Source organism: Mangifera indica, chromosome 11 (assembly GCF_011075055.1).
Source record: "Mangifera indica cultivar Alphonso chromosome 11, CATAS_Mindica_2.1, whole genome shotgun sequence".
Taxonomy (NCBI): domain Eukaryota; kingdom Viridiplantae; phylum Streptophyta; class Magnoliopsida; order Sapindales; family Anacardiaceae; genus Mangifera; species Mangifera indica.
In genome coordinates this window covers 2,176,753-2,204,311 of record NC_058147.1, presented here as the reverse complement: position 1 = coordinate 2,204,311, position 27,559 = coordinate 2,176,753, and the positions used below count along the sequence as shown (strand labels likewise).

The 27,559-nt window shown below is 37.1% G+C and overlaps 3 protein-coding genes across 6 annotated transcripts; 1 reads left to right on the top strand and 2 right to left on the bottom strand.

Moving 5' to 3' along the window:
- Positions 1–469: 469 nt before the first annotated feature.
- Positions 470–9,731, bottom strand: LOC123229183 (protein ESSENTIAL FOR POTEXVIRUS ACCUMULATION 1-like). 4 transcript variants are annotated; one of them, XM_044654823.1, is made up of 11 exons: positions 9,555–9,686; positions 8,823–8,980; positions 7,713–7,801; positions 6,574–7,491; positions 6,370–6,490; positions 6,091–6,282; positions 5,079–5,789; positions 2,187–4,917; positions 1,615–1,808; positions 1,472–1,531; positions 470–1,066 (listed from the first exon to the last, which is right to left on the bottom strand). In XM_044654823.1, exons 4-11 carry the CDS (start codon positions 7,363–7,365, stop codon positions 678–680), a joined length of 5,190 nt encoding a protein of 1,729 aa, XP_044510758.1. In that variant the 5' UTR covers positions 7,366–7,491; positions 7,713–7,801; positions 8,823–8,980; positions 9,555–9,686; the 3' UTR covers positions 470–677. The 4 variants fall into 4 exon arrangements, with proteins under 4 accessions (XP_044510758.1, XP_044510756.1, XP_044510757.1 ...); XM_044654821.1 differs by lacking the exon at positions 8,823–8,980 and having other exon boundaries at positions 9,555–9,727; XM_044654822.1 differs by lacking the exon at positions 8,823–8,980 and having other exon boundaries at positions 6,109–6,282; positions 9,555–9,727.
- Positions 9,732–19,228: 9,497 nt separating this feature from the next.
- LOC123229457 (deoxyuridine 5'-triphosphate nucleotidohydrolase) lies at positions 19,229–20,510 on the top strand. Its single transcript, XM_044655271.1, has 3 exons — positions 19,229–19,694; positions 19,792–19,883; positions 19,964–20,510. Exons 1-3 carry the CDS (start codon positions 19,369–19,371, stop codon positions 20,206–20,208), a joined length of 663 nt encoding a protein of 220 aa, XP_044511206.1. The 5' UTR covers positions 19,229–19,368; the 3' UTR covers positions 20,209–20,510.
- A 166-nt stretch (positions 20,511–20,676) lies between these two features.
- LOC123229456 (glucose-6-phosphate isomerase, cytosolic 2B) lies at positions 20,677–27,130 on the bottom strand. Its single transcript, XM_044655270.1, has 24 exons — positions 26,963–27,130; positions 26,553–26,613; positions 26,388–26,464; positions 26,228–26,309; positions 26,092–26,139; positions 25,765–25,920; positions 25,586–25,682; positions 25,414–25,456; positions 25,226–25,293; positions 25,032–25,116; positions 24,577–24,625; positions 24,378–24,450; positions 24,238–24,298; positions 23,622–23,688; positions 23,379–23,435; positions 23,217–23,270; positions 22,985–23,113; positions 22,598–22,661; positions 22,404–22,477; positions 22,104–22,157; positions 21,959–22,027; positions 21,413–21,502; positions 21,121–21,228; positions 20,677–20,967 (listed from the first exon to the last, which is right to left on the bottom strand). The coding sequence occupies exons 2-24, from the start codon at positions 26,601–26,603 to the stop codon at positions 20,917–20,919; spliced, it is 1,707 nt and encodes a 568-aa protein (XP_044511205.1). The 5' UTR covers positions 26,604–26,613; positions 26,963–27,130; the 3' UTR covers positions 20,677–20,916.
- Between the last annotated feature and the right edge of the window lie 429 nt (positions 27,131–27,559).

Sequence of the window (27,559 nt, the reverse complement as noted above, 5' to 3'; positions counted from 1 at the left end):
AGATGCATTCTAAACGTCAAGTGATGGCTCAAACTCAATTCAAATCTTAAAGAAATCCCATAGAGCTCATGATGTAGATAGATCATAAAAAAGCCATCGAAAGAGCCTAAGAATACAGTAGAGCTCGTGATGTAGATAGATCATAATAAATCATGAAGAACATAAATCTACCGCTGCCTTTCATTCAAACTAGGGCTACTGCAGTTTAGTTCAGCCCATTTAAAGCCGAATACCGAGCCAAGACCAAGCCAACCCAGATCCAGACTTACTCATATCATTGGATATAAAATCTCACATAAAGATAAAGTCAATCAAAATTATTACAGTACAAAGGAGAACAACAGATTTACAGGAAAAAATAAAAAAAGACATTAAATTCAAGATGGCCCCACAACCTCAAGGCAGTTTCGAATTAAGCATATTAAGCACGGAATTAGAAAATCCCAAGTAGGATAGGAATAAATAAAGCTAAAAAAAAGTTCTGTTAATTTCATAGATATAAAACTCGCATGGTAGTTCTATGACCAAAATAACAGAGAACTATGCTGCGAGAATATAACTTAACAAAATTGCTTGAGCAGATCGATTTAGTCCTGCTGCTGCTCCGTAAGAAATAAAAAAACTACTAAATTGAAAAAAAATTTACAAAACAGTTAAGCCAAATGTATTTACATACCCTAATCCTCCACCGTCTGAATCTCCCCCATCATGATACGGTTACTGACAACATTGAATCCCAGAACTGATGGACTAACCTTCTTTCCTTTCTTCGCCTTTTTCTTTCCTCCTCCCTTGGATGAGCCATCAGGGCCACCTGTATTATCTCGATTATAGTCTCCAACACCAGCATTGTCTGAACTCATATCTCTGGCACCAAACCCGGTGACATTCCGATCAATCTGACTTTGAAAGGCAATTTCAAGCACATCCGCAGGTAACAGCTCCTTGTAGTTAAGAAACTTGTCAATGAATTCATGATCTGGATCAAATGATCCAAGGTTCTCTATCAGAAGCATCTCAGCCTCTGATCTGGACTGCTTCAAACAAAATTCCAAGAAATTTGTGTCTAGCAGGACAAAAAAATGACATTCATTAGGAACACAAAGACCCAAAAAAAAAAAAAACCAATTCGCTACTGAAACATCTAAAGCTCATGCACAACAATTTTAGATTTTCAAACTCAGCTTTTGAACCTTAAACTATATCCAAACAGCTGGAGGAACAAATATGCAGTATTTTTAAGGTCCTGAAACAAAACACCTAAGAAAACCTCCTATTTTACTCAGTTTCAACCTTCTGGCCTGTCAAAAATCCTAAACTTTATTTAATGGTAGTTCATTTATGAGGAAAATGTCAGAAATAGGCAACTGCAAAACACAACATAATCCCTCATATGTTGCTGCCTACACAATTTGTACTAAATCCACTAGCAATTGAATTTACGACAACCCAGAAAGAAGAAACATGATACCTTTTGTCCCAATAAGCCTAACACACTCACTCTCACACCAATCTCTGAAGCCTGTAGCCTCTGCAAAGCATTAAATCAACAGGAAATGTTAATTCATATCCTTGTTCAGCAAAAAAGATCCTCAGTGTCAACAATACATTTACCTGAATACTTGGCCATGCTATCTTTTCTCTCTTTAAGGGAAGACTGAGTAGAGGCAGGTGAAATGGAAAGAGTGCGCTCAGCAGCTCTGACACCAACAGACTTTTGTCGGATCAAGGACCCACCTGGAGTTGATTTTACAGGAGTGTTTTTGTTCCCCCAACTGCCCTGATTTGAAAGCATAGGAAAATCTACCCTGTTTACAAGAAGAGAAAAACAATTAGTTTTAATATCACTGTATACAATTGATTAACGTATGTCAATTATGACACTGCCAGTTTCAGTGCAAGAAAATAAATCAAAACAAAAACTAGTAATCATCTTGGTGTTAAAAGCATCATATAACCGTATTTTGGTTAGTTGAGGTTAAGGTTTCAAACCTTGACTGTGTAAAACCTCTGCCAATGTTATTAGTTTTATCCCCAAGGGAAACAGCATAACTAGTTAGATCTCTTGCAAAGGGACAAGAGGTCAAGTCTAAGGATCAAATCTTGTCATGTGAGATAGGTGAAATCTATAGTAAGGAAAAACAAAAGCACCAGAAAAATAATGTAGGTGAAGACAAAAATCATACTGTTTAGTTTCTTTTTTAGATTGTTCAATTGGACCCCAGAATAGATCATCATCTCCTTTATATTTTGACAGAGAGGAAGAATGAGAATTTATCTGGATCGGAGAAGCACCCCTAGATGGAGAAGCAGAGAGCGACCACGTCAGATTAACGCTATCAGCAGCCTGAGTTGGCTGAGATTTTTGAGGGGTTGACATTTGATTCTGGGACTGGAAAGAAGAAATCTTCTTCTCCTGCTCTTTTAGAATGTCCCGCAATGATGTGGGTTTAGGAATCTTCTTGGAGTCGGTAGACCAAGCAGGAGCAGAGGAAGGATTTGCAGACTCCCCCTTCCATAGAACGAAATCTCCCAAAGATGGTCCCATTGGTATGGCAGGCAATACTTCCTTCTCCGGCTGTACATAACGAGAGTTCTTACTTTTCTCAATAGGACTCATACCAGCAGGAACATCAGTAGGCGCTGCGACCTTAGCTCCAGCACCCTTGGCTTTGGCAGACTTTTTACGACTCTTCTTAGTTTCTTTAGCCTCAATAAAATTACCATCATCTACAGAGTCACTTTCTATTGCAGAATCCTGCAAGCTTGGCAAACTAGATTTATTGTCAGTAGGAGCATCCACAACTCCTTTGTTAGACTTTGCCAAAACTTCTTCGGCCAACAGATCATGTAACTGGCTCTTCTTACTCTTTGTATTTGGAGAAATTTCAGGATTCTCCACACTTAACACAGTAGTGCCTACATCTTTTTGAGTTTCCACAGAACCTTTTGGGTCTGAATTGGCAACAACTCCAGCCCATGGAGATGACAAATTGATAGAGTTGACAGAAGTAGTGATCTCAGACACCACCAATTCTGCCTGCGCTTTCCTCTGTTCTTCTTGTTGAATTTCTAATAATGACTTAGGCTTGAAACCAGGAGCAGGTTTCCAAGCCCTTTGCCCAGAATGTAATTGGCTGTTCTGCACCGAGACAGCCCGATTGGTTTCCACAATTTCAACATCATCCTTGAAAATCCTCTCAGGTAGTAAGGCCTCGGCATTTTGGGAATCCAGAATTTCTGCAGTAGGCAACCCAGGGTTGCTCTCTCTTGTCTTTTGTAGAGATGCTCCATACTGCATTTCTCTGGTGCCTTTATTCATTTCAAACTTTGTGTCAGAAAAAATAGTTCCCTCTATTTCAGATTGCTTAGGTTGCTGCAAAGATGAAGTTTTGGATACTCCCTTTGATTGGTCAGAAGAGTGTGACCTATTAGACTTCTGCTTTCTCGACTTCTTCTCAGAAGATTTCTTGACCTCACGAACTTCAACATTCTTTGATTCTGACACCATCAAGGGTCTGTCACTGCTTCTTTTGCTTTCAACCTGCAGTCCTTCAGGAGCAATATCTCCTGGAGCTTTAACATCTTTGGCATGCTCAGGCATGGATCGTTCACTGTTGCTGGTATCAATAGATGGTATATTAACAGACATTTCAGGGCCCTCTGAAGGTGAAGAGTGCACAGCTACCTCCGATGTAGCAACACTGACAGGTTCATCAGTCTTCCAAGTGTCTTCTGATGCCTTCTCAAGGGTAACAGGAGCATCGCATTTTGAAGCAAGAACAGGTTTCTTCACTACAGATGACTCCTGCAGGGACTTGTCCATGGCCTCTAATGAGGAAAAGCCTTCAGTGACTGTTGAAACTGCCAATGGTTCCTTCTGATGGATATCATCTATTTGTTCTGGAAGAGTTGCACTCCAGTTTTGATGATTAAACATCAGATGTGGCAAAGGTAAGACAGAGGCTTCGGACTCACCGGAGTGACTTACACCCTGTGAGACTTGTGGAGGAGAATTCGGGAAGTCTGTGGTACGGTCATCAGGGGTCTTCAGAACTGGTATCTGCAAAGCACTCTGAAATTGTGATGGTTGAAGTTGAGAAGAATCAACGGATGTATTTCCTGTTGCTACACCAGCCTGTAACTCTGCATATGACTGCTCACCATGAACTTGATGAGAATGATGCTCTGACAGAACCTGAGAGAGCAACTGTTGTTGCTGCAGTAATTGTTGCTGCTCTTCCTGTTTCTGTTGCTGCTTAAGAAATAATAACTTATCCAATAACAGCAGCTCCTGTGCTGGAACAGATGTCTGGGATTGTGCCTGCATCAAGTACTGCTGCCGCAACATACTTAATAGTTGAGGATCTTGTGATAAACCAGAGGAAAAAACATTTTCAGGTGCAGAGATGCCAGCAGGATTCTCCATAGTTTGACCTAATAAATTTATTAAGGGGGTTGGGTTCTGTGTTGGTTGCCTCTGTTTTTGGATAACAAAAGGGGATTGAGGAGGCAAGCTTTGAGCATTATGCAAATCAATTTTATTCTTAAGTTGATCCACACTACCTTGGACAGAAAAATTTGACCAACAAGGAACACCATTGCTTATGCTAGAGCCAGACCTGTCTGACAATCCTTGAAGGATGGACATCAACTCATTACTTTGAGAATATGGCTGGCGAGAACTATCAGTTACTGAAGATAAGAGTTTTACAGGAGTTGGTGATTCAGAAACCAGATCTGACTTCGAAACCATAGATGTAGCATCTCTCCCTGGCCAATACGGATAGTGACTGGGTAAAGATCTCTGCCGCTCAAGGGTCATTCTCTTGGCCAAGAGGTATGGGTCATTCAAACTATCTAATCCAGATGGGGGAACAACGCTGGAACTACTATTTCCAATGTAACCTTGAAAATCTACAAAACAATCATGACCATTAGTCATTCATATGAACTAGAACTTATTATCGTCAGATAAAGGGAAATTGATTTACTTTTCCAATATTTAAATTCAAAAAGATAAATAATTCCATTGTGAACAACAAGGTTATAAACCTTTTCACAAGAAAAGGACCTACCTTGAGGCAAATGGCTGACATTACCTCCCATCAGTGACTCGAGGAACCTATTTTCAGCTTCTGTAGTCAAACCATCTTTATGCTTTGTCCCATTTCTCATCACATCAAAGCCACTGTAGTTTGGTCTAATTGATGCATCTGTGATCTCATTCTGTTTTGGCACATTAAATCCAGGTGGTGGTCTGGCCTTAGCTCGTAAATGGGGCATAACATCACCCAGTAATAAAAAAGGTGAATCCTTTGATGCACTTGCAACACGAACTGGCAAATCTATACCAAAATACCCAGCTTCAAACCATCCAATAACATCAATCCCACTAAAAGGTCCTTGAATCTCACCCTGAGGATCTTTATAATACAGTATAAGTTCTTCCGGAGAGGGCTGTGGGAGTTTCCTGGCTTCATGGTCCCTGTCCATAACTATTGATGCCTGCCTTTTGATAACAGAATCTTCACTTGTCTGCCATTTAGCCAAATCACCATCCCAATGGCTAGTGGTATCCTTCTGTGGCTGAGACCAGGCCAAGTCAGAGGTTATTGACTTAACATCACTTGGAATTTCCTTTCGAACATGAGAAGCCATATGCGAATGATCTTCAAGTGATGAGGCTTTCCATACAGTACCAGAAGGGACAGAACTATTTTCATGCACGCTTGATTCCCTATTGATGGCATCAGCCACTCTGAAAGGACCACTGTCTTCTCTAAAAGCTGCACAGGAAAACATAAAATTTAAAATCATGTTGAAAAGTAAAATGCTAAATGCAAAGCACTTTGCTGTACCATCATAAAACTCTACACAGCAGAGGCAGGACACACCATCAACAAACGCCCAAACAGAAAATATAATATTTTTCTCTTTTCCATAAAGATTCAAACCTCAAGACAGGCTAGTCCCATAAAATAATCTGATAACAGTAAATTTTGACCTCCATGCAAAATGATATAACAAGGACAGCCCAGCATGAAATAAAATGACAGTATACAAAATCTATTTTCTAAGTCACTATACCTTCAGCTCTAAACTTACTATCAGGGTAAACCTCCCGATCTTGGATGGTTTCCATCTTTGAGTTGGAGCCATAATTGTGTGTCTGCTTGTCCTGTGATGAGCCATCTGAGTAATTCGCATAAACACCCTTTGAATTGTCAAAACTTTCATCTTTATAATCATCAACAGCAAGTGGTAAATCTTCTTTACTCTCTGCTCAGACAAACCATTTACAATGCATATTAACACCTAAATAGATACATATAAATACAGTAATATATCTTTCACAAAAGTGACTACCATGCTTTGTTCGCCTAGATGGAGTAAAATCAATTGAGCTTCGCCCAACAGATCCATCCTTAGATACCTGAGGTGCACCACTACTTATGATGTCCCCTTTGTCAATTCCTTTCAATATAACCTATTAACAAATTTGAGCAAGTCAAAACAACTTGAAAAAGTGTCAAATACTATTTACCAAACAAATTTGCAAACAAAAGTTACCACTTCTTCAGGATTTGGCGCACAGAACGCAAGAGGCTCTACTGGATCTTCCTGTGTGAGAGAAGGCACCTGAGCAAGCCGTTCTAAGAGTTTCTGATAGGATCTCATATCAGTCACTCTATACACATCAAGCAATTTTGTTCTACCATATCTTAATGTACGAAATTCTCCAAAGCTACTTTCACCCTTGTCAGGGAGGATTCCCAGAGGCTGAGAATGCGTAGAAACACTACTCGTATAGTTCCCACTGGAATTCAGCTTTCCACGACTAGAAGAAAAAATAGGAGTGCTTTCCCCACGTCCCCGGCTGTAAGAAAATGCAGGAACCTGTTTGTTAGGTGTTGGAGTATGGTGATGAACAGGGTCTCCCCTTCCTCGATTTTGTAATGAGCTAGATCTCCATGGTCGATTTCTATCTCCCTCCCTCTCATCCTTTCCATGACTAAAAGCATGAGACAATCCTTTATCAACAGGCATGTCACCATCTTTACCAGTGTCAATCCATCTGGCACGCAAACCATCTGTCTCTTTATCATCAGGCCCCCAGCGTGTGTTCCATTTGCTCTCACGCCGTTGGTCATAATTGGTGTCCCTGTTCCCTAAGTCAGTCCACCTTTCAGTGAGAGCCCGACGCACTTCACCATAGTGACGTATGGAAGAATTTTCTGTCCATCGATCCATCCTGCGGGCCTCACCATGCTCTTTATCTCCATCCCTCCAGCGATCTTTGCGCATTGAGGAATGAGTATCTCTTTCTTCATCACGCCAACGGTCGCGGCGACTGGTTTCCATATCAAGCAAGGAAGGCCGGAAGACATCCTTTTTTTTCTGAGTATCATTCAACTCTTCTCCGACTCCTGATAACTTTGCAATGTCCAAGCGATTGCCATGAGATGGATACTGGCTAAAGTGGCTTTCCTGCATATGGCCAAAAAACAGTAGCTCTGAAGAAATATCATGTAACATATCATTTCAGTACAATGAAAGAATCCTGAAAACTAAAAATTCCCCTAAAAAAAAAAAAAAAAATGATACATGAGATCATAGCAAGATGCTGTAAACATTCCAAAAGCACCAAAATAAATTTCGCAAGTGTTCAATAGCAAACAGGCTCTCAATAAAGAAAATTTATAACACACCCCAGTTCCTGTTCCAGGTTTACTCTCTCCTGGCTTTGGCAAAAGCCACTGTGGTGAAAGCGGAATAGGATTGTCAGCACCTTGAACATCTGCATTAATTAAACAGAGGCATCAACTAAATTTCTTTGATGACACCAAGAGTTGGAAATGATAGTCTTGGTATTAAATAAGTGATGATGCACAATCAGCACTTCCAATAATCTAAGCATTCAAGAAATAAGCACTGATTTGACGTAGACAAACATGAATAACAAAGAGCTAAATTTCAGCAAATCTGAAACAACTATAAAATTGTTCATAAAATCAAATAGGCAAACAAAGGAACTAAAACTGAACATGAACCATACTCCTTAATGTAGTATTCATACCAAAAATCAATCTAAACGCGTTCCCCATTTGCTTAGTCAACGGAAACTTTAAGTCACTAGATGCAGGATAACAACATCATTTAAGGTCCTCCTACAGAACTGCAGCCAACTCCCAAGGCAGAAAATATAACCCATCATTCATTTGAGATACTTTGCACCACTTTAAATATTTATCCTTTTTTCACTTCAGAGGCACTGAGAGCTATTTAACATAATTATCCCCAAAAGTTTTCTACCAACCAAATCTACATTAAACCCACAAATAAGAGCAAACCTAGCATACAAAATTTGGAGACTAAATTTTTCATGCAAAACTTAACTGTGATTCATACATTCTGTATCTGAATCGGTTATTTTCAGCTGGTTTATTATTCCTGAAAAGTTAATTCTTTTGGCAGTGGGTAATAACTTAGGAAAATGTAAATGAATCAAGCCACGAAATATAACAGTAAAACCATAACAATATTTAGTAAGTATTATGTTTCACTTCATTTCCACTTAGATTGACTACTATATGCAATAAAATCATAAGGAGAATGGCCCTCCCACATTTACTTTACATATCTATCTATGCACAAATATAGCTTCTCTGGTGACAACCCTACTCTCAAATACTGTAATTTTATTTCTGGCTCCTCTCCTGCATATTGATAGCAGGATGCTGTATTACGAAAACCATAAATTTAAAGAGCAGCAATTGGGCCAGATGATAAGACGGTAAAACTATTTTTAAATCACTCACATTTTGACTCAATCTGCAATTTTATAAGCTCACGTCAACCATTCAACAGTGCACCACTGAAGAAAGCTTTCCTTTGTTTTACTCAGCAAACTAATTTGAAAACACAATCTAACAATATCAAATTCCCAGTTTGCCTCAGCAAGTCTTCCCACTTGTAACTAGATTGTAAATAAAAAAAGTTCAAAAAGCATAAAAAAAGTTACATTGTAAAACTTATCAGAAGAAAGAATGACAAACAGCACGTAACTGATGCAACCAGTAAAAGCTATCAGACGAAGCAATGGCAAATTGTAATACTCATGCAGTCCAAGTATACAGTAAGAATTATAACCACATAATAAAATATTAAAAAAACAGAGAAATGACTAAAAACTGTCCCATCACAATCTATGACGCAGATAAAAGTTATTTTACTATGAAAATGGTACGAAAACACAAAATGCAAACTAATTTCAAAAGTCCAACCAAATCGAAAAATGCCGCCTATCCTAATCCCAAAACCACTAGCGGACACACAAAAAAAAAATATATGGTGGACAGGAAAGGAAACCAGAACCCTAGCCATTAAATTTACTAAAATCTCCGGAAGTCACAGTCATGCAAAAAAAAAAAGCTAAATTCAAAGAAATGGCGTTAAAACTATAAGGAGATAAGGTTTTGAAAGAGAGAAAGACGACGTAATTCATACGCAAAGAATGGATGAAAAAAAAAAGCAATTAAAAGGCGAAAAACCTTTGGAGATCTGGTGTAGAGGCGCCAGAGAGAGGCGGTGGCGAGTGTCGGAGCTGGAGGTATTGGCCATGGATGATCGGTGACAGTTACACAGAAAACCCTTGTTTGTAAGTGTTTTGGTTTTGCCTTTTGTGAGCGAGGCGAGAGTAAGCACAGGGGGTTATTTAGGTTAATGGGAAGACAATTACACGAAAGAAGGTGAGTAGGTTAAAATAATTTCACCACCCGGCTTACGTTAGCATAATTACTGATTTATTTTTGCAATCTATTTATATATATAGATTTTTTTAAGTGCTATTTTTGCAATCTTTATTACTTTTAGACGGGTTCCTATGATTACCCTAGATATATATTCACGCTCCAACAATGGCGCGTCCGTTATGTACTGCTCCGAAAGTTTTGAAGTTTCCTTTGTGTGTAGTGCACGTAACTTGGTTGTCGTGGGAGAAGTTGAAGGAGTAGGATCATTATCTGCTTTTCTTTCGGTTATTTTAAGGGTGCGCAGTGCGCCGCTATCTGCGCAGGTTTAAGTAAATTTCACTATACGACTTGAGAAGAAGACGTTTTAGGAATTGAGGACTGAACTAGAGGTGTAGCCACTTTGCGTGGGCTGAATCGGACAGCTTGAAGCCCGTTCGATTGATGACGTATCCAGTATGATAGTGCAACGTCATGCTCCGTTCTATGCTCCTCAATTGTAAGTACAGTTGTCTCCGGTAAATTGCCAATGGTAAAAGAAAGGGAAATTTTAAAAATTAGGCAAAATTAAAGGGGTCTAAGCGAAATTGCCCAAAAAATTAAGGTTTAAGCAAAAATACCCAGGTTTTGTGAAATGACGAAAATGCCCCCATATATAAACACAGCAATTTTTCACTGTGCAATTCAAAGAAAATTCGAATTTTTAACGCATCCCACGGGAATCCCACGGGGAACGTCATTTTCGCCGATTTGCTTGCTTTCCGGCAACCGAAAATGGAAAATAATGTTATCACATCTCCCGTAATCTTGTTTGGATCAAGTTATTGCTCATATTATTGAGATTTGATTGAGATTTTTAGGTTTGAAATTTTAGGGTTTACGGTTTGAACAATGCTTAAAATGTTTTGATTCTTGGTTGTTTTTGTTGAATTAATTGAGGGGTTTTGTGTTATACAACGTGTAGATTCGATTTATGTGAAAATCGGTGGCTAAAACGACCAAAATTTGGCCGGAAAAGACTGCAGAAGAGATCGGCAGTCCGACGTGGAAACAGTGTTTCCCACGTTAAAATCAATAAGCCCACGTTCAGCCTAATTTCGGGGGGGAAACATAGCTTTTTGAAACAATTGGGGTGACGTGGGAAATTCTTATCCCACGTGGGGTTTTTTTGAAATTTATCACGTCAACGCGAGTTTTGCAAAATTACGAAAATGTCCATATATATTACACAGAAAAAATTGCTATTTCCCACGTTAATATTACGAAATTACCCTAAAATTTCTCTCAAATTTCACGTACCCACGTTCATCCCACGGGCGATCCGATTTCCGTCGATTTCCGTCAATTTTCTTGATTTCCGGCACCCACAAATGGCAAAGAAGGTTAGTATATCTCCCTTAATCTTGTTTGGATCAAATTATTGCTCATATTATTGAGATTTGATTGAGATTTTTCGGTTTGAAATTTTAGGGTTTACGGTTTGAATAATGCTTAAAATGTTTTGATTCTTGGTTGTTTTTGTTAAATTGATTGAGGGGTTTTGTGTTAGACAAGGTGTAGATTTGATTTATGTGAAAATCGGAGGCTGAAACGACCAAAATTTGGCCGAAAATGACTGCCGAAGAGATCGGCAGTCCGACGTGGGAACAGTGTTTCCCACGTCAAAATCGTCCAGTCCACGTGCAGCCAAGATTGGCTGTTTTTGGGGGGAAAAGTAGCTTTTTTAAAATATTGGGAAGCTGGGGAAATTCCTTAGATTTTCAGTGGACCTTTAGATTTTCAGTTTTCATGAGGGGGTAAATTGAGATTTTTCTTATCTAGGGTTTTGATTGTGTACTTTTCGAATTTTATATCCGTTTTTTCTGTTCTAGGGTTTTTCAACTTTTAGAATTCGAATTTCAATTCCGTTTTTTCGAATTTCATCGTTTTACGCGATATGGACTCGTATTTTTAAGATTTCCGAAGGATTTTTTGATTGTTCCCATTCTAGGATTTTTCAACTTTTAGAATTCGAATTTCAATTCCGTTTTTTCGGATTTCATCGTTTTACGAGATATGGACTCGTATTTTTCAGATTTCCGAAGAATTTTTTGATTGTTTCCATTCTAGGGTTTTTCAACTTTTAGAATTCGAATTTTAATTCCGTTTTTTCGAATTTTATCGTTTTACGAGATATGGACTCGTATTTTTCAGATTTCCGAAGGATTTTTCGATTGTTTCCATTCTAGGGTTTTTCTATTTTTAGAATTCGAATTTCAATTCCGTTTTTTCGGATTTCATCGTTTTACGAGATATGGACTCGTATTTTTAAGATTTTCGAAGGATTTTTCGATTGTTCCCATTCTAGGGTTTTTCAACTTTTAGAATTCGAATTTCAATTCCGTTTTTCGGATTTCATCGTTTTACGCGATATGGACTCGTATTTTTCAGATTTCCGAAGGATTTTTTTATTGTTTCCATTCTAGGGTTTTTCAACTTTTAGAATTCGAATTTCAATTCCGTTTTTTCGTATTTCATCGTTTTACGAGATATGGACTCGTATTTTTAAGATTTCCGAAGGATTTTTCGATTGTTCCCGTTCTAGGATTTTTCAACTTTTAGAATTCGAATTTCAATTCCGTTTTTTCGGATTTCATCGTTTTACGAGATATGGACTCGTATTTTTCAGATTTTCGAAGGATTTTTTGATTGTTTCCATTCTAGGGTTTTTCAACTTTTAGAATTCGAATTTTAATTCCGTTTTTTCGTATTTCATCGTTTTACGAGATATGGACTCGTATTTTTAAGATTTCCGAAGGATTTTTCGATTGTTCCCGTTCTAGGATTTTTCAACTTTTAGAATTCAAATTTCAATTCCGTTTTTTCGGATTTCATCGTTTTACGAGATATGGACTCGTATTTTTCAGATTTCCGAAGGATTTTTCGATTGTTCCCATTCTAGGGTTTTTCAACTTTTAGAATTCGAATTTCAATTCCGTTTTTTCGTATTTCATCGTTTCACGAGATATGGACTCGTATTTTTCAGATTTCCGAAGGATTTTTCGATTGTTCCCATTCTAGGGTTTTTCAACTTTTAGAATTCGAATTTCAATTCCGTTTTTTCGTATTTCATCGTTTTACGAGATATGGACTCGTATTTTTAAGATTTTCGAAGGATTTTCGATTGTTCCCGTTCTAGGATTTTTCAACTTTTAGAATTCGAATTTCAATTCCGTTTTTTCGGATTTCATCGTTTTACGAGATATGGACTCGTATTTTTAAGATTTCCGAAGGATTTTCGATTGTTCCCGTTCTAGGATTTTTCAACTTTTAGAATTCGAATTTCAATTCCGTTTTTTCAAATTTCATCGTTTTACGTGATATAGACTCGTATTTTTCAGATTTCCGAAGGATTTTTTGAATGTTCCCATTCTAGGATTTTTCATATTTTTATGTTTTTTCCACGTATACATTTGTTTACATATTTGTTTTTACTCATGTCTAACGAATTTTTTACATTGTCTCAGGATATTTCTCGCAAAAGAAGACGGGTTGACAGCGAGCTGCGAATCCCTGACGAGACCAGACACTTCCGGGCAGAGGCGATATGTCGTGCACAGCGTGCCGCATTATCTCGGATTACTGCTACATTGACCCCAGATCAGCTACGACTATTTGAGAGGACATGTTTCGGGTATCTCCTTCGTTTACCCGAAACCAAATTCTCCGGGATGTTGGTTCATGCGTTTCTACTCCGACAGTTACATCGACCATCTACCAGAGACGAGTTTTGGTTCAGGGTTAGTGGGGTTGATGTCAGATTTAGTCCGTTCGAGTTTGCACTAGTCACAGGTCTATCGTTTAGTCGACGGACTGATGTCTCTTCATATATGCCTCGCTCTTCCGGACATCGGATCAGAGATACTTACTTTCGAGGTTTTTTGACGGTGCAGTATCATGACTTAGAGCGTATTTTCTTGTCGAGGCCATGGGGGGCTGACGATATTGACGCTGTCAAGATGGCCTTGTTGTATATTCTTCACATTGTTTTGTTGGGGAATGATCGACGAAAGAAGGTGTCCACGGATTACTTCCAGTTAGTTGATCATTTGGACGGGTTTAATTCCTACCCGTGGGGCGTTGTTGTGTGGCAGATGACATACGATTCTATGTCACAGGCGAGTGAGAGAGTCTGTTCTGGACGGATGCCGGAAATCCGTAAATACGACCTTTACGGATTTCCGTTCGCATTTCAGGTAAGTTTTATATTATCATTTATATATATTAATTGACAAAAATATAAATTGATTTATTTACATCGTAAATGATTATATTACAGTTTTGGATATACGAGACTCTAGAGACGTTACACGATTGGATTGACCTTGTCGATCTCTATTCGTCCCCCCGGATGTTGAGGTGGCGTACGCGAGACGTCCCTAGTTGGACTCATATAGGGCGTATTTTCAGTGGTGATCCGGTATGTACTAGTTAATTAATAAGTTGATTAATTCATTATATGTTACAATTATTTTGACTTATATATCTTCATCATTAGGAGGATGTTACATTCCCTCTTGAGCCATCATCGATCGAGGAGGGTTTACCGTGGTACGCTGAGATTCGTGAGTACACCGGTTTACCCGATGCTGATTCTTCCTCATCTTCTTCGGTTCCGATCGCTGCTACAGACGGGGCTTCTCCATCCTCAGGCCCTTCAGATGTACCCGTGGAGACTTCCGAGACACATGAGGAGCCCATTCAGCATCCTGTTCAGAGTCCACAGACAGACCATCCTGCAGTGGAGGACCACCCTGGACTACACGACGATTCCACCCATCATGCCACCGAGCAATGTCCCCCATTCGCATCACCCAGTTTTGCTACATTAGATGCTACATTAGCACACTGGAGTGCTACGATTTTACGTGAGATATCCAGTTTTCGTGACGATATCTCTTCCCAGATGACTCGATTAGAGGATCGTATGACTCGTTTGGAGGACATCATCACGCGTTCATATCCAGCCTCCGTCGCTCAGGTTGTAAAACCACTTTTAATTTATTACTTACATAAAATGTCTACAGTGTTATTATTCTGACAACTATTATTACATTCGCACAGGAGAGAGACGAGGATATCCCACCGACATCCCCTGTTGATACCGCAATACCATCCCGTCACCCACACGAGGTCCGTATGATATTTCAAATTTATATTTATTGTTAAATGTCATTATTATATTATGGTATTGTTATATATGAAATGTCACTAATTAAGTTATTATTACTAATATCTTAGGGTAGTGGCCCGAAGGACGCACCGGTTAGTCCTTCTGTTGCATCGATCGAGGGTTCTCCCCGAACACCTTCCCCGGAAGTTCAGGTTAACTTTATTTTTAAATTGTCATTGATTGATCTGTCTTTTCAATTATATTATTTATTTAATGATGTTTTGACTGTTTTTCAGGACGAGCGATTATGGTTACTTGCTGATATCCCGAGCTCGACAAAAAAAATTGTGGATATTGGTTCACAGGAGGAGGACTTCCAGGAGGACGATTTTGAGGCCATCCCTATTGAGGTATATCAATTATACTTAGTATATAAATAGTTGTATATACTGGTCATTGAGATGTTCAAAATTTGTATTTTCTAGTCTGCCGAGGGAGCACGCGTGGTGGACTTGACCGTGTTTCAAGATTCTCCAGCTAAACCTCCTCCCGCATACGTGGAGAAGGTAAGATAAATCGATTAATGTTAATTGTTGCGTAATATGAATGATGAATTAATTATTTTTTTGGGATCATGCAGATGATTCGTACAGCACGTGGCCGGATCGTCCGGAAGGGTCCGCTGGTTCGCACCCCGTATACGAATCCACTCAAAGGGAGGGCGAAACGGCAACGACCTACGGCCATTCCATCCTCTGCCTCTGAGCGTGAGGAATCTTTCCTCACGTGGTACACCAGCGCCGCGGCTTCCGACTCACATGATGTCTACTTCATCGGGTCGAAGTCAAAGGACAGCTTCTGGAGGCTTGTTGTAGAGTTGCGCGAATGGTTGACCGACGATGTGAGTTGTCTATACTATATAATTTGATAAAAAGCTAGATATATTTATTAATAACTAACACGCGAACTTGTTTATACCATTGTAGCATGTGGATTCCTTTTTGGCTTTATTACGTCGGCAGCAGGATGATCACCAGTCGACTATCTCACAGCGTTGGACGACTGCCCACACATTCTTCGGAGGCCATATTGAGATGGCCTGGAAGAGTTGGCAGACCACACCGATTGGAGAGTTTGAGTTTTCGGGGCTCTTCACGAGGATGGTTGATGCATCGTACACCCCGGGATTGATGTACAAACCATGGGGGATGGTCGATCAGGTAGAGTTTATATATATTTCTGTTATATTCAATTGGTTAACGACAACGATAAGTAACTAAAATGTCTCATTGTTTATAAGTTTTCATCCCTATAAACTTCGAGAACGCACATTGGGTCGCCGGAGTTATAGATTTCCGTGAGTGGTCGATTACGGTGTACGATTCAGATGTTTCATATTCGGGGAATATAGGGACTCTGGAGCAGCGCATGCGACCGTACATGACCTTTATTCCCGCGTTATTAGAGGCGACGACTTTTTGGACAGCTTCTAGGAGGACTCCACGACGTGATCCCCTCACTTTACATCGAGCGTCGGATGTCCCTCAGCAGGGTTTGGGCTCCGGTGACTGTGGCGTCTTTATGTTGCGATTTTTTGAGTGTTTGGCGTTGGCACGGAGCTACGTTTTTCCCCGAGAGTCGTCTACCTCTATGCGTCGACGATTAGCGACACAGTTATATTTTTATTGTATCGAGTAGCTCACGGATGTATATTTATCGTTATTCCTATGTTTAGATGTATATATTTATTGTATGTTCATATGTATATGATATACTTTATTTGTGGTTATATATGGATGTGTATCGTATTTGAGTTCATTTTTTAAATAATCTTGTCATAAAAAAACAATAAAAACGTATAATTACTCAAACATTTACACACTTGAAACAAATTAGAGAAAATATAGTAATAATGAAATAAATTAACACCAAATCCAACAATCCTTCGAAAATCTGGAAAATACAAGTCCATATCTCGTAAAATGATGAAATTCAAAAAAATAAAATTGAAATTCGAATTGTAAAAGTTGAAAAACCCTAGAATGGCAACAATCGAAAAATCCTTCAGAAATCTGAAAAATACGCGTCGATATATCGTAAAACGGTGAAATTCGAAAAAACGGAACTGAAATTTGAATTCTAAAAGTTGAAAAACCCTAGAATGGAAACAATCGAAAAATTCTTCAAAAATCTAAAAAATACGAGTCGATATCTCGTAAAACGGTGAAATCTGAAAAAACGGAACTGAAATTCCAATTCTAAAAGTTGAAAAACCCTAGAATGGAAACAATCGAAAAATTCTTCAGAAATCTGAAAAATACGAGTCGATATCTCGTAAAACGGTGAAATCTGAAAAAATGGAACTGAAATTCCAATTCTAAAAGTTGAAAAACCTTAGAATGGAAACAATCGAAAAATTCTTCAGAAATCTGAAAAATACGAGTCGATATCTTGTAAAACGGTGAAATCCGAAAAAACGGAACTAAAATTCAAATTCTAAAAGTTGAAAAACCCTAGAATGGCAACAATCGAAAAATCCTTCAGAAATCTGAAAATACGAGTCGATATCTCGTCGATCGGTGAAATTCGAAAAAACGGAACTGAAATTCTAATTCTAAAAATTGAAAAACCCTAGAATGGCAACAATCGAAAAATCCTTCAGAAATCTGAAAAATACGAGTCGATATCTCGTAAAACGGTGAAATCCGAAAAAATGAAACTGAAATTCGAATTCTAAAAGTTGAAAAACCCTAGAATGGCAACAAACGAAAAATCCTTCGGAAATCTGAAAAATATGAGTCCATATCTCGTCAAACAGTGAAATTCGAAAAAACTGAACTAAAATTCGAATTCTAAAAGTTGAAAAACCCTAGAATGGCAACAATCGAAAAATCCTTCAGAAATCTGAAAAATACGAGTCGATATCTCGTAAAACGGTGAAATCGGAAAAAACGAAACTGAAATTCGAATTCTAAAAGTTGAAAAACCCTAGAATGGCAACAAACGAAAAATTCTTCGGAAATCTGAAAAATATGAGTCGATATCTCGTAAAACGATGAAATCCGAAAAAACGGAACTGAAATTCGAATTGTAAAAGTTGAAAAACCCTAGAATGACAACAAACGGAAAATCCTTCAGAAATCTGAAAAATACGAATCGATATATCGTAAAACGGTGAAATTCCAAAAAACGGAACTGAAATTCGAATTCTAAAAATTGAAAAATTAAAATGCCTTTATAATGTAAAATATCCAAAAACCCCTCATATTTATCTAAAATTATTTTAACCCTATAATGAGTGAGGGGAGTTATATAAATGAAGGGAAGGGTAATTTTGGTATTTTAGAAAAAGTTTGAAATAAATAAATAAATATCAAAATGCCTTTATAATGTAAAATATCCAAAAACCCCTCATATTTATCTAAAATTACATTAAAACCCTATAGTAAGTGGGAGAGTTATATAAATATAAGGGAAAGGGTAGTTTTGGTATTAAAAAAAGGCATAGGCATTTTTTTTTTTTGGAACAGTGATTTTGGGCATTTTGGCTTGAAAATAGTGATCTTGGGTATTTTTGCTTAATGGGAGGGCATTTTGGCCATTTTTTAAAATTTCCCTAAAAGAAAAGTTTATGCAGAGAAGATACAAGTGCAAATCTCTTTAAATGGGATTTTAAAATTAAAATTTTAATTTAACTAATATAATAATTATGAGTTACTCATTATACATAAAATTTAATTACAAAAAAGTAATTAGTTTTGAAAATATTTTATTACTAAAATAAAAAAAATTATCTTGAAGATAAATAATCTGAAAAATTACTTTATGTTTGATAAAATTAGATAAATATAAATAATTATTGTATTTAATTATATTTTTTTATTTAAATACTTTTAATCATAATTATTCTAAAATATTTTTTAAAGTTATTTATTATATTAGTTAAAAATATTATTTTTTAAAAAAAATTAATAAATAAAAATATAATTATAATAAAATCAAGTATATCTTAATAATTTGTTAAATCTTAAGATAGAGGTTTCTTATATAACCTATCTTTATTTTCCCTTCCCAAACAGACCTAACTTATTAATGCTTATAGACATTTTTATTGTTACCTTTATATCAAAATTGCCTTATATTTTAGGTTGAGTTAGCTTTCCTGCCGCAGATTTAGTCCATGAAATTTCTAATCTTTGATTTCGAAAATTGTAAATTCTTCTAGAGAAATTATATTTAATGGTTTTTTATTCCATAAAATGAAATGAACAGAAATGATTTCATTAAAGGTTAAGTTTTATCAATTTTTAAATCATTTCATTCCCCGGTTAAATTTGCAGGAACAATACGGTTGCTCGTACTCCATCAGGGTCTTTCTTGTATAAGTTATTTGCAGTCCAAAATTTATTGCCAGCGGCTGTGCAAGGTGCGTACTGTAGTGTGTTCAGCGCACATAGAGGAGAAATGGCGGGAAGGTTTGGCGCCTTCAGTTTTGGAAAATCACGAGTCCGGGGTTTTTCTCTATATAATTATCCGCCGAGGTCCCTTTTCTCTCATTATCCAAATCCTTTGCGATCGCCAAAATTTGTTTTCAAGATGGCTCAACCAGAGGTACAAAACGGCAGTCCAGAAGTCAAAGAGCCATCTCAAAAGATCCCGAAACTCGATCAAAACGGTGTTCACGAAGCTTCGCAAAGCGGTGGTTCTCTTTTGAGGGTGAAAAAACTCTCCGAAAAGGCTGTTTTGCCTTCAAGAGGTTCTCCCCTCGCCGCAGGCTACGATCTTTCTAGGTAAGTACAAAAACCTTCTGATACTTTCTTTCGGTAAATATCTAGAATGATTAACTATTGAATTATGGATTTGTTTCATTTCCGTTTCTGCCTATAGCGCGACGGAGACGAAGGTGCCAGCCAGAGGAAAAGCTCTTGTACCAACAGATCTGAGCATCGCAATCCCGGAGGGAACCTACGCCCGTATTGGTATTTATCATGCTATAAATCCCGTTTACTTGTTTCTTTTTCTTCTTTAATAAACAATGACGGGATTGGGTTTTTTGTAGCGCCAAGATCGGGGCTAGCGTGGAAGCATTCGATAGACGTGGGAGCAGGAGTCATAGATGCGGATTACAGGGGTCCAGTTGGGGTGATTTTGTTTAATCATTCGGATGTTGATTTCGAAGTGAAAGTAGGCGATCGAATTGCCCAGCTGATTATTGAGGAAATCTTGACCCCTAATGTTCTAGAGGTTGAAGATTTGGACTCCACTGTCAGAGGTGAAGGGGGTTTTGGATCTACCGGCGTCTGAACATCTTTGTTGGTGGACAGCCATGTTAGACTTCTACGGTATCATAAACTCAATGTTTTGTGGTTGTTTTAATGAAGAGGTGGTGTGCAACCAAATGACTTGTTTTGCAATCTTCAGTTGTACGAAATAGAGGTTGATACTGCCCTTTAAATGCTTTTTTCTTCTGTAAAAGGCAGAGCCATCCATTGTTTAGGGTGGATTCGAGGAGTTGAACCACGATAAGTTTGGCATGAGCTTAGTTTAAGTCTATAATACCCACATCAAATTTAAACTTATTTGAATTGATGGACAGTATTGTCAAAGGTTTGTTGTGAAAGAAAACAAAAATTCACTGAATCCAGCCCTACTTAAGCTTCTACAAATTGAGAAATTTCGTTCTCAACTTGCAGTAACCAGGCTAACGGATTTGTGCACAATCAAACTTTCAAGATTTTGAATAGTTTTCCAACTGCTACGATACAAGCCATATAAAGAACACCACAAAGAACGTTGCATTTAGCTCTTCATATAGAAATCAAACACTGACATAACTTTACTAAAGTAGATGCATTGCATCTCTTATTTGAAAATTATGATTGTTTATGATCTTTTAGCATTGGGGCAATTGCATACGTTAAGTATCAGTAAAAACTTTGTTATGTCTATGAGATATGAATCCAGAACCATCAGTTCTTACAACATCTCCGAGCTATTTTTAGCAAAAGCCACTTATATCCGCGGCAGAAGAGTAGGCGGATCTGCTGGGATATCCTTACTTGCCTGTAAAGTAAAAGCAGAGGTTTGGACACCGTAGATAGAAAGACAAAGAAACTCATTCAAAAGGTGGATGCATCTAAAAAGCACTAAGAATAACAAGTCAAGATAACTTTTGTACTGGTAGACACTTCATACTGACACTATTCGATACTGTACCTCTAGGTATCTTGTTAGCAGTGTTTTGGTACTGAAATTAAAGCCCTCAACTGGTTCGCCTTCAGTACGAGAGGCATGAAGTTGCTTTCTGACTTGAGTAGCCAGCGACTGCATTCACAAATAAGAAGTGGGTATTTTAAGCTACACTTGTAACTACGGGAGAATGAGGCAAAGGGCAAAAGTGATAGCATGAAAACACTGAAAAGTGACACAAGTAGAAACAGGCAATACAGTCTTCATCTTAGAAAGTAAACAATCCGCATCATACAATTATTTTGTAGGGGACACATACCTTCCCTAGCTCAACTCCCCACTGATCAAAAGAATTAATGCCCCATATGAAACCTTCCACAGCAATTCTGTGTTCATAGATCGCCAACAACTGGAGAAAACAGATGGCAATTGTATTGCTCAGCAGATAGTTAGTTTACATTGACACTATAGGAAGGAAAAGGAACATGCACATATTTGTAGGATCTAGCATGCAACACTTTGGCTATAGTAAACAAAAATATATCCACTTTTGAAGTGACCATCACAGATGTCAACACATGTAGAATGTCAGTTCAGTTCATTGCAACAATCACACATACATATCAGGTTAGTAATATTGTAATTTCGAAAATCAACATATTAGCAAACTGGTAAAGATGTTTGTTGATCTACTAAAAAGCCAAAATTTAGAGAATTCAAACATATTTTTCTCAACTCAAAATACTAAAAAACACAAGAAGCACATGGATAAGAGTAATATATTTCAAATGATTTGAAGAATCCAACGAGTTAAAAGGATTAGAGACACAAATCAGCCTCAAAAAAGGAGTAAGAAACTATGCACCTGTCCAATATTGTAAGCACTTAATGTTGGAAGCAGAAGGCTGAGAGAAGGCCGATTGCCAGAGAAAGTCTATGATTTATGACACAATAGTTAGGACTTTCATTTAGTTCTAAACCAGAGCTCTTGTACAGAAGCAGAAAATTACCTTGTGAGGAATTAGATGTGGTGGAACATTCTCTTTTTGCAACTGTTCTGGTGTCTGCAAGAGAAAGATGTTTAATTAGATTCTGCACTTACAGGCAAGTGTCTCATATGTCTCATAAAGAATCACACGCAAGAGTTAAAAAAAAAAAATTACAGGGCATGATCATTTCTTAACTTACTGGGAATGGTAAAACACTACAACAAAGTACAAATTAAAACCAGATCAATGCAAACTAAAGAATACATAGCGAACCACAGGAATGTACAATAAGTGCGACCATGAGACAGAAATAAAATTTACCTTCCCATAAGCTAGAGCATCTGGCTGTGCAAAAAAGTTAGACATGAGTTCATCATGGTTACTAACCACTTCCCCTACAACAAGAATGCAGACTTATGTTCAATGACACTAAACAAATAGCCAAAGTATACCCCATCCAAACTGCCATCAACAATAAAATTCACTCAGAAGATCAAATAAAAACTTATAACCACCTTTCAGGTAAACAGGTTGCTGGCTCTTTACAACACCAATAAAATCACAAGGAATTACACGCCCCTGAATGTTTCAGGAAGATGAGTTAGTTTAAAATCTCACAAAGTTCTTTATTTCCTTAAAGATGACAAAACATTTGGATGCTATAACACATTATCAGCATCAAAATTATTAACTTAAGCTACGAGGATTCAGCTCATTAGACAGGGGTCACATGTTGATAAAAGAAAGCCAGATTAACAACAAAGAATATTAAAAGGTAGGGAACCTTTTCTTGCATGCACTTTCAGAATTTAAGGATTCATTTTAACTAATGATGAATATTTATACGTACAAATTTAAAGTTGTTAACATTGTTATTATTAACAATTCTTTTAGATGCATACCTGGTGAATTAGTTGATAAAAGCTGTGCTGACCGTTTGTTCCAGGTTCACCAAAATCAATTTCACCAGCTTCAAAGGGAAGAAGCACACCATCAATTGAAACCCCCTTGCCGTTACTCTCCATGCTAACCTAAATTCAAGCAAATTAGAAAGGTATAATCATCTTTTAAAGACAATCTGTTTTGTCTTTTCTGAAGAAAAGAGAGAGAAAAAAGAAGCTAGGGTAAACGTGCCTGTTGAATGTGTGGAGCCAACTTTTCCAGGGCTTGGGTGTAAGGCAAGATAGCCTGGAGAATTAACAGTGTGTTAGGAGATGAATATTTGACAAAAAGACTAGATAGTGCCCAAGAAGTGGCACTGGCAAGTCAAATTCATCTGAAGCAGAATATACTCACCCTGGCAGGATATCCGAGAAATGAAACATTCCATATGCTCAATAAACCCAGCAGTACCTGAACCACTGACAGAATATCACTAAACAGTCTATGCAGAATCTCTGAAGAGACCTATCAACAGCATTTTATGACCACCAAAGTCTTACCAGAGATAACCTCTATGGTTAGATTATTTATGTCTATTGGTTATGTATGTCGAGCTTAAAAACAAAATTCATGGCATTGAGCAATTAAGGCACTTACAGGTATATTTTTATCAAAAGGCGCTGAATAGAAATGTTGATCAATGCTTGAAGCTCCCTTCAAGAACCTTAAACAGAAAAATAGAATATCTTACCGAAGTATACACCAGCATCATATCAAAATTTAAAAAAAAAAGAGAGAGAGAGGAAAAAGTGTCAAAGAATCTATTTAAATTGAGGATGGGTTAAAACCTAGAACTTTATATTTAAAGGAACAAAGCAAATCACCTAGTTAAGGGGAAAAACAGAAAGGCTAATGTAGAAACACAAGTCTGAAAGACTGAAAAAAATTGGTAGCTTCATTTATTTTTCATGTAATCTTTTATGTGAAAAATTCTAATTCAATAGTCATCAAAGCTACTTTTTAAGATATAGTACTGACATTATGGTAATACAACTGAAAAGCAAGGGCAAAGGAAACAAATGGCATTTCTATAATTTATTTCTACTTTTTATAAAGTTACATTTGAAGCAGTATATATTTCCCTTCAAAATCAAGACTACTTTGGGAATTCCACTAAAAATTCACATAGCATGCAGTATAACAAGTCAGTGGTGGAACACATATCATATAGGAAACCCAGACTACTCAAATTAAATCAAAAGAGGTGGCATACTTCTCCACAACTGAGAAACCGTATTGAAGAGATAGAGGCAACATCCCAACAGCACTGCAAACTGCAACCAGCAATTCAATTAGCAATCAACCATTAATTAGCAAAAATTCCCAATAAAAGAAGTGAGAAAACAAACTTACCACTATACCGTCCACCAACCCAATCCCAGAATGCAAATGCATTATTAGGATCAATGCCAAACTTTTCTACAAGCTGCAATGTAAACAAGAATATATTGTCAACAAGGTATGTTTAATTAAATAATGGTTGGCACAGATTAGATTCATGTTACACCAGGCTGCATTATCACCAAAATGCAGAAAGGAAGAAAGAGTTTACCATAAGATTAGTGCTGACTGCTACCATGTGCTTTGCAACGGCAGAAGGCCTATAAACACATTCATTATCACATGAAATTCAAAAGTTAAACCAGAAAGATACAGAGAGTAATAACACATCAGAAATCAATTACTACAAAATATCTAACATTCCAAAATCTGAAGTATTTTTGATAAAGAGGAAAAATAATCTTTTGCATTTCATAAATTTCAGATTTCAAATAAAATCATAGCCAACATTATTTGAAGACTCAACATGAAAGAATTTTAGCCAGCATTATTCAGATTTTAGAGTACAACGTTTTGTCACTTCCAAATTTACGTGGCATAATTTATTTAAATTTTATTTCAGAATTTTCTAGATTAATACAAATCATTACACTAACTAATTCCAAAACCTGAAATGAACAAGACAGCCATATTATTGAAGAAAAGTAATATGATCACTGTACTAACCCAAGAGCAACTGAAATCCATTCCCTCAGGGTTCGAGCATTCAACATGGTTTCAGCTGTTGTAAAAGTCTTTGAAACCACTACAACTGCACAAATACATGAACCCCAACACAAAGGATCCCAGTGAGATAAGGCACTTAAAGTACCATAAATACAATATACAATTTGAGAAAAGAATAGGATAGAAAACAATACCAAGGGTAGTTTCAGGGTTTAGTCCCGCTATACTTTTAGCAACATCAACAGGATCAACATTTGCAAGACTGTGGCAGGTGCAAAAAAGAAGTTATGACAAATTTGGAAAAATGTATAGCATCTACTTCAAGACCTATTTGATACAGAAGACTCCATTAATAAACTAAAGGTGACATAAAACGACTCACAATCGTAATTGGCGTCCTCTAGAAGTTTGGACAGCCTCAGGATCTGCAAGTTGACATCACTCAGTATTCACTAATTTTGTCTTGGTTCAATGGTAATGAATTATGAATCTCAAATTTTTGTAAGGAAAAGGAAAACAACTGCATAGGAAAATTATAATGTGTCTAGCAATACCTGTCTGGAGAGCTGTGTGCACAAAGAGAGGACCTAAGAAACTGCCACCAATACCAACGGCTATAACATCCTTCAGTGATTTTCCAGTGGCTCCAACCTACCAAACAGTTTCCCATGACTGTATAATTCAGGCATTTGTAACTCAACTTTTTTTAATTTCAAAAAAGAAAATATATTACCCAGGAACCACTGCGGACTTTCTCAGAGAACTCTTGGATCTTGTCCAGAACCTTCCAAACCTCTGGAACAACATTCTTTCCATCACTGTTTATGACAGCATCTCTTGCAGCTCGTAAAGCTACATGAAGAACTGATCTATTCTCTGTGCTGTTTATCTGAAGGCATAAATGAAACGAAATGCAAAATCTTATGTGATCATAATATCCTTTTTTATGCCTAATCATAACATTAAACATGCTTACAAATAAAAGATAAAATCACCCATTGTAATGCAATTTTACAATAGATTAATAAATAAAAACCTACAAAGATAAACCTCGACTTACATGCTCTCCACTGTACATGCGGTTAATCTTCTCTTTGAGACGAGCAGCCTGGAACGAGAAAAAGTAGTACCATTAGAAAAACATGTTTATCTTATCCACAATTCAATTCCTGAAAATATAAATTTCTCAAATTCACCTCTGCCAATTGATAAAGTTTATTCAAGGTCTCAACAGTGGCATTTTGTCGTGAGTAATCCAACAACATCCCATCAAACTCCCTGCATACATAACGAAGACATCATAAAACCACTCATCTTTAAGTTACAACATAATCCTATATTCAGACTTATACATACACCATCATTGACTTGCACCGCTCTGTGTCGATCATCAAACCGCGTAGATGAGTCTTTTTGATTTCCTCAACATGATTCTGTAAATTGAAATAAACTCCACATCAAATTCATAAATATTACCACACTAACTCTTCACTTTCTTAAAAGTTGTGAGCTAAGAGTTACCTTCAACTCCTTCCATGGTTCAGTGTCACAGATTAGAGTTGGTAAAGCCATTTGAAATAACCTTTAAGCAAACAATTACAGTATCAGAAATAAAATCCAAATCCATTCAGAAGTTTTCTTACTTTTGCGGCATTGATGATCAAAGAGAATCTCGTCAAAAACAAATTTGAAATCTCTGGTTCTTTGATTTTATAGTTTTTTTTAAACAAAGTCAAACTTAGCTGAAGAAATAAGAAATAATGCGACATTAAATTTGATTTTATCACTGAACTCTCCGTCCAAATTCAAAAAAAGTAAAATCAAATGAAACCAAAAAAAAAATTATATCAAGACTAAAGTAAGAATTATAACGAACTTCAAAAATCAACATAAAAGGGAAGGAGACAGAAATGAAAAGCGTGATTAATTACCTGAACGAAGCAAAGATGAAGAGAAGAGAGAGGTTTATAGATGAAATGGATAGACAAGTATGATTAAAGTGGAGACTGGAGAGCTGATGAAGCTTGGCCAAAAAAGGGGAGGACTAAAGTTGTTGTCACGTGGCTAGTGCTGTAGGGCCAAGGAGCCCTAAGAAGATGGCATCTCGCACGTCTGATGCGGATCAGGTGCTTCATGGTTTCGGTTCGGTGGGCCTTTTACAGGTTATGTATTTGATGGATTGAGAATTTTGAGGGTGGCTTCAAAGTCTGTGGGTTATGTGGGGCGCAAGTGGTATCACTGGGATTGGAGTAATCTTAAGGCCGAGGACTATTTCCCACCTAAACTATACTGAATTCTCAAAAGTCCTATAGTTAATTTTGAAAATCTCATTTATTCACTCATAACTGTTTAAATTTATTAATTTTAAGGATAAAATCATTATTTTATATTTAATATTAAAAATAACCTTAAATATGATTTCATTTCTCTTTTTAAATTTAAAAAACTAACTTTTCTCTCTTAAATAAAGTTTAAAAAGATCACATTTCTCTCCCTTATGGTTTAGTTTCAAAACCCGTTCACTTTCT

What these genes read in the sequence shown, in the direction of transcription:
- LOC123229457 (XM_044655271.1), top strand. Translation starts at nt 19,369, where the DNA reads ATGGCGGGAAGGTTTGGCGCCTTCAGTTTTGGAAAATCACGAGTCCGG. An exon ending in GCAGGCTACGATCTTTCTAG is followed by an intron (nt 19,695 to 19,791) that starts GTAAGTACAAAA and finishes TTCTGCCTATAG; the next exon opens with CGCGACGGAGACGAAGGTGC. An exon ending in GGGAACCTACGCCCGTATTG is followed by an intron (nt 19,884 to 19,963) that starts GTATTTATCATG and finishes GGTTTTTTGTAG; the next exon opens with CGCCAAGATCGGGGCTAGCG.
- LOC123229183 (XM_044654821.1), bottom strand. Translation starts at nt 9,624, where the DNA reads ATGGCCAATACCTCCAGCTCCGACACTCGCCACCGCCTCTCTCTGGCG. An exon ending in TGTCAGCCATTTGCCTCAAG is followed by an intron (nt 4,918 to 5,078) that starts GTAGGTCCTTTT and finishes ATTGTTTTGTAG; the next exon opens with ATTTTCAAGGTTACATTGGA. An exon ending in TCTAAAAAAGAAACTAAACA is followed by an intron (nt 1,809 to 2,186) that starts GTATGATTTTTG and finishes TCTTGTAAACAG; the next exon opens with GGTAGATTTTCCTATGCTTT.
- LOC123229456 (XM_044655270.1), bottom strand. Translation starts at nt 26,603, where the DNA reads ATGGCTTTACCAACTCTAATCTGTGACACTGAACCATGGAAGGAGTTG. An exon ending in CGGTGCAAGTCAATGATGGT is followed by an intron (nt 26,310 to 26,387) that starts GTATGTATAAGT and finishes TTATGTATGCAG; the next exon opens with GGAGTTTGATGGGATGTTGT. An exon ending in AGAGGACGCCAATTACGATT is followed by an intron (nt 25,294 to 25,413) that starts GTGAGTCGTTTT and finishes CACCTGCCACAG; the next exon opens with TCTTGCAAATGTTGATCCTG.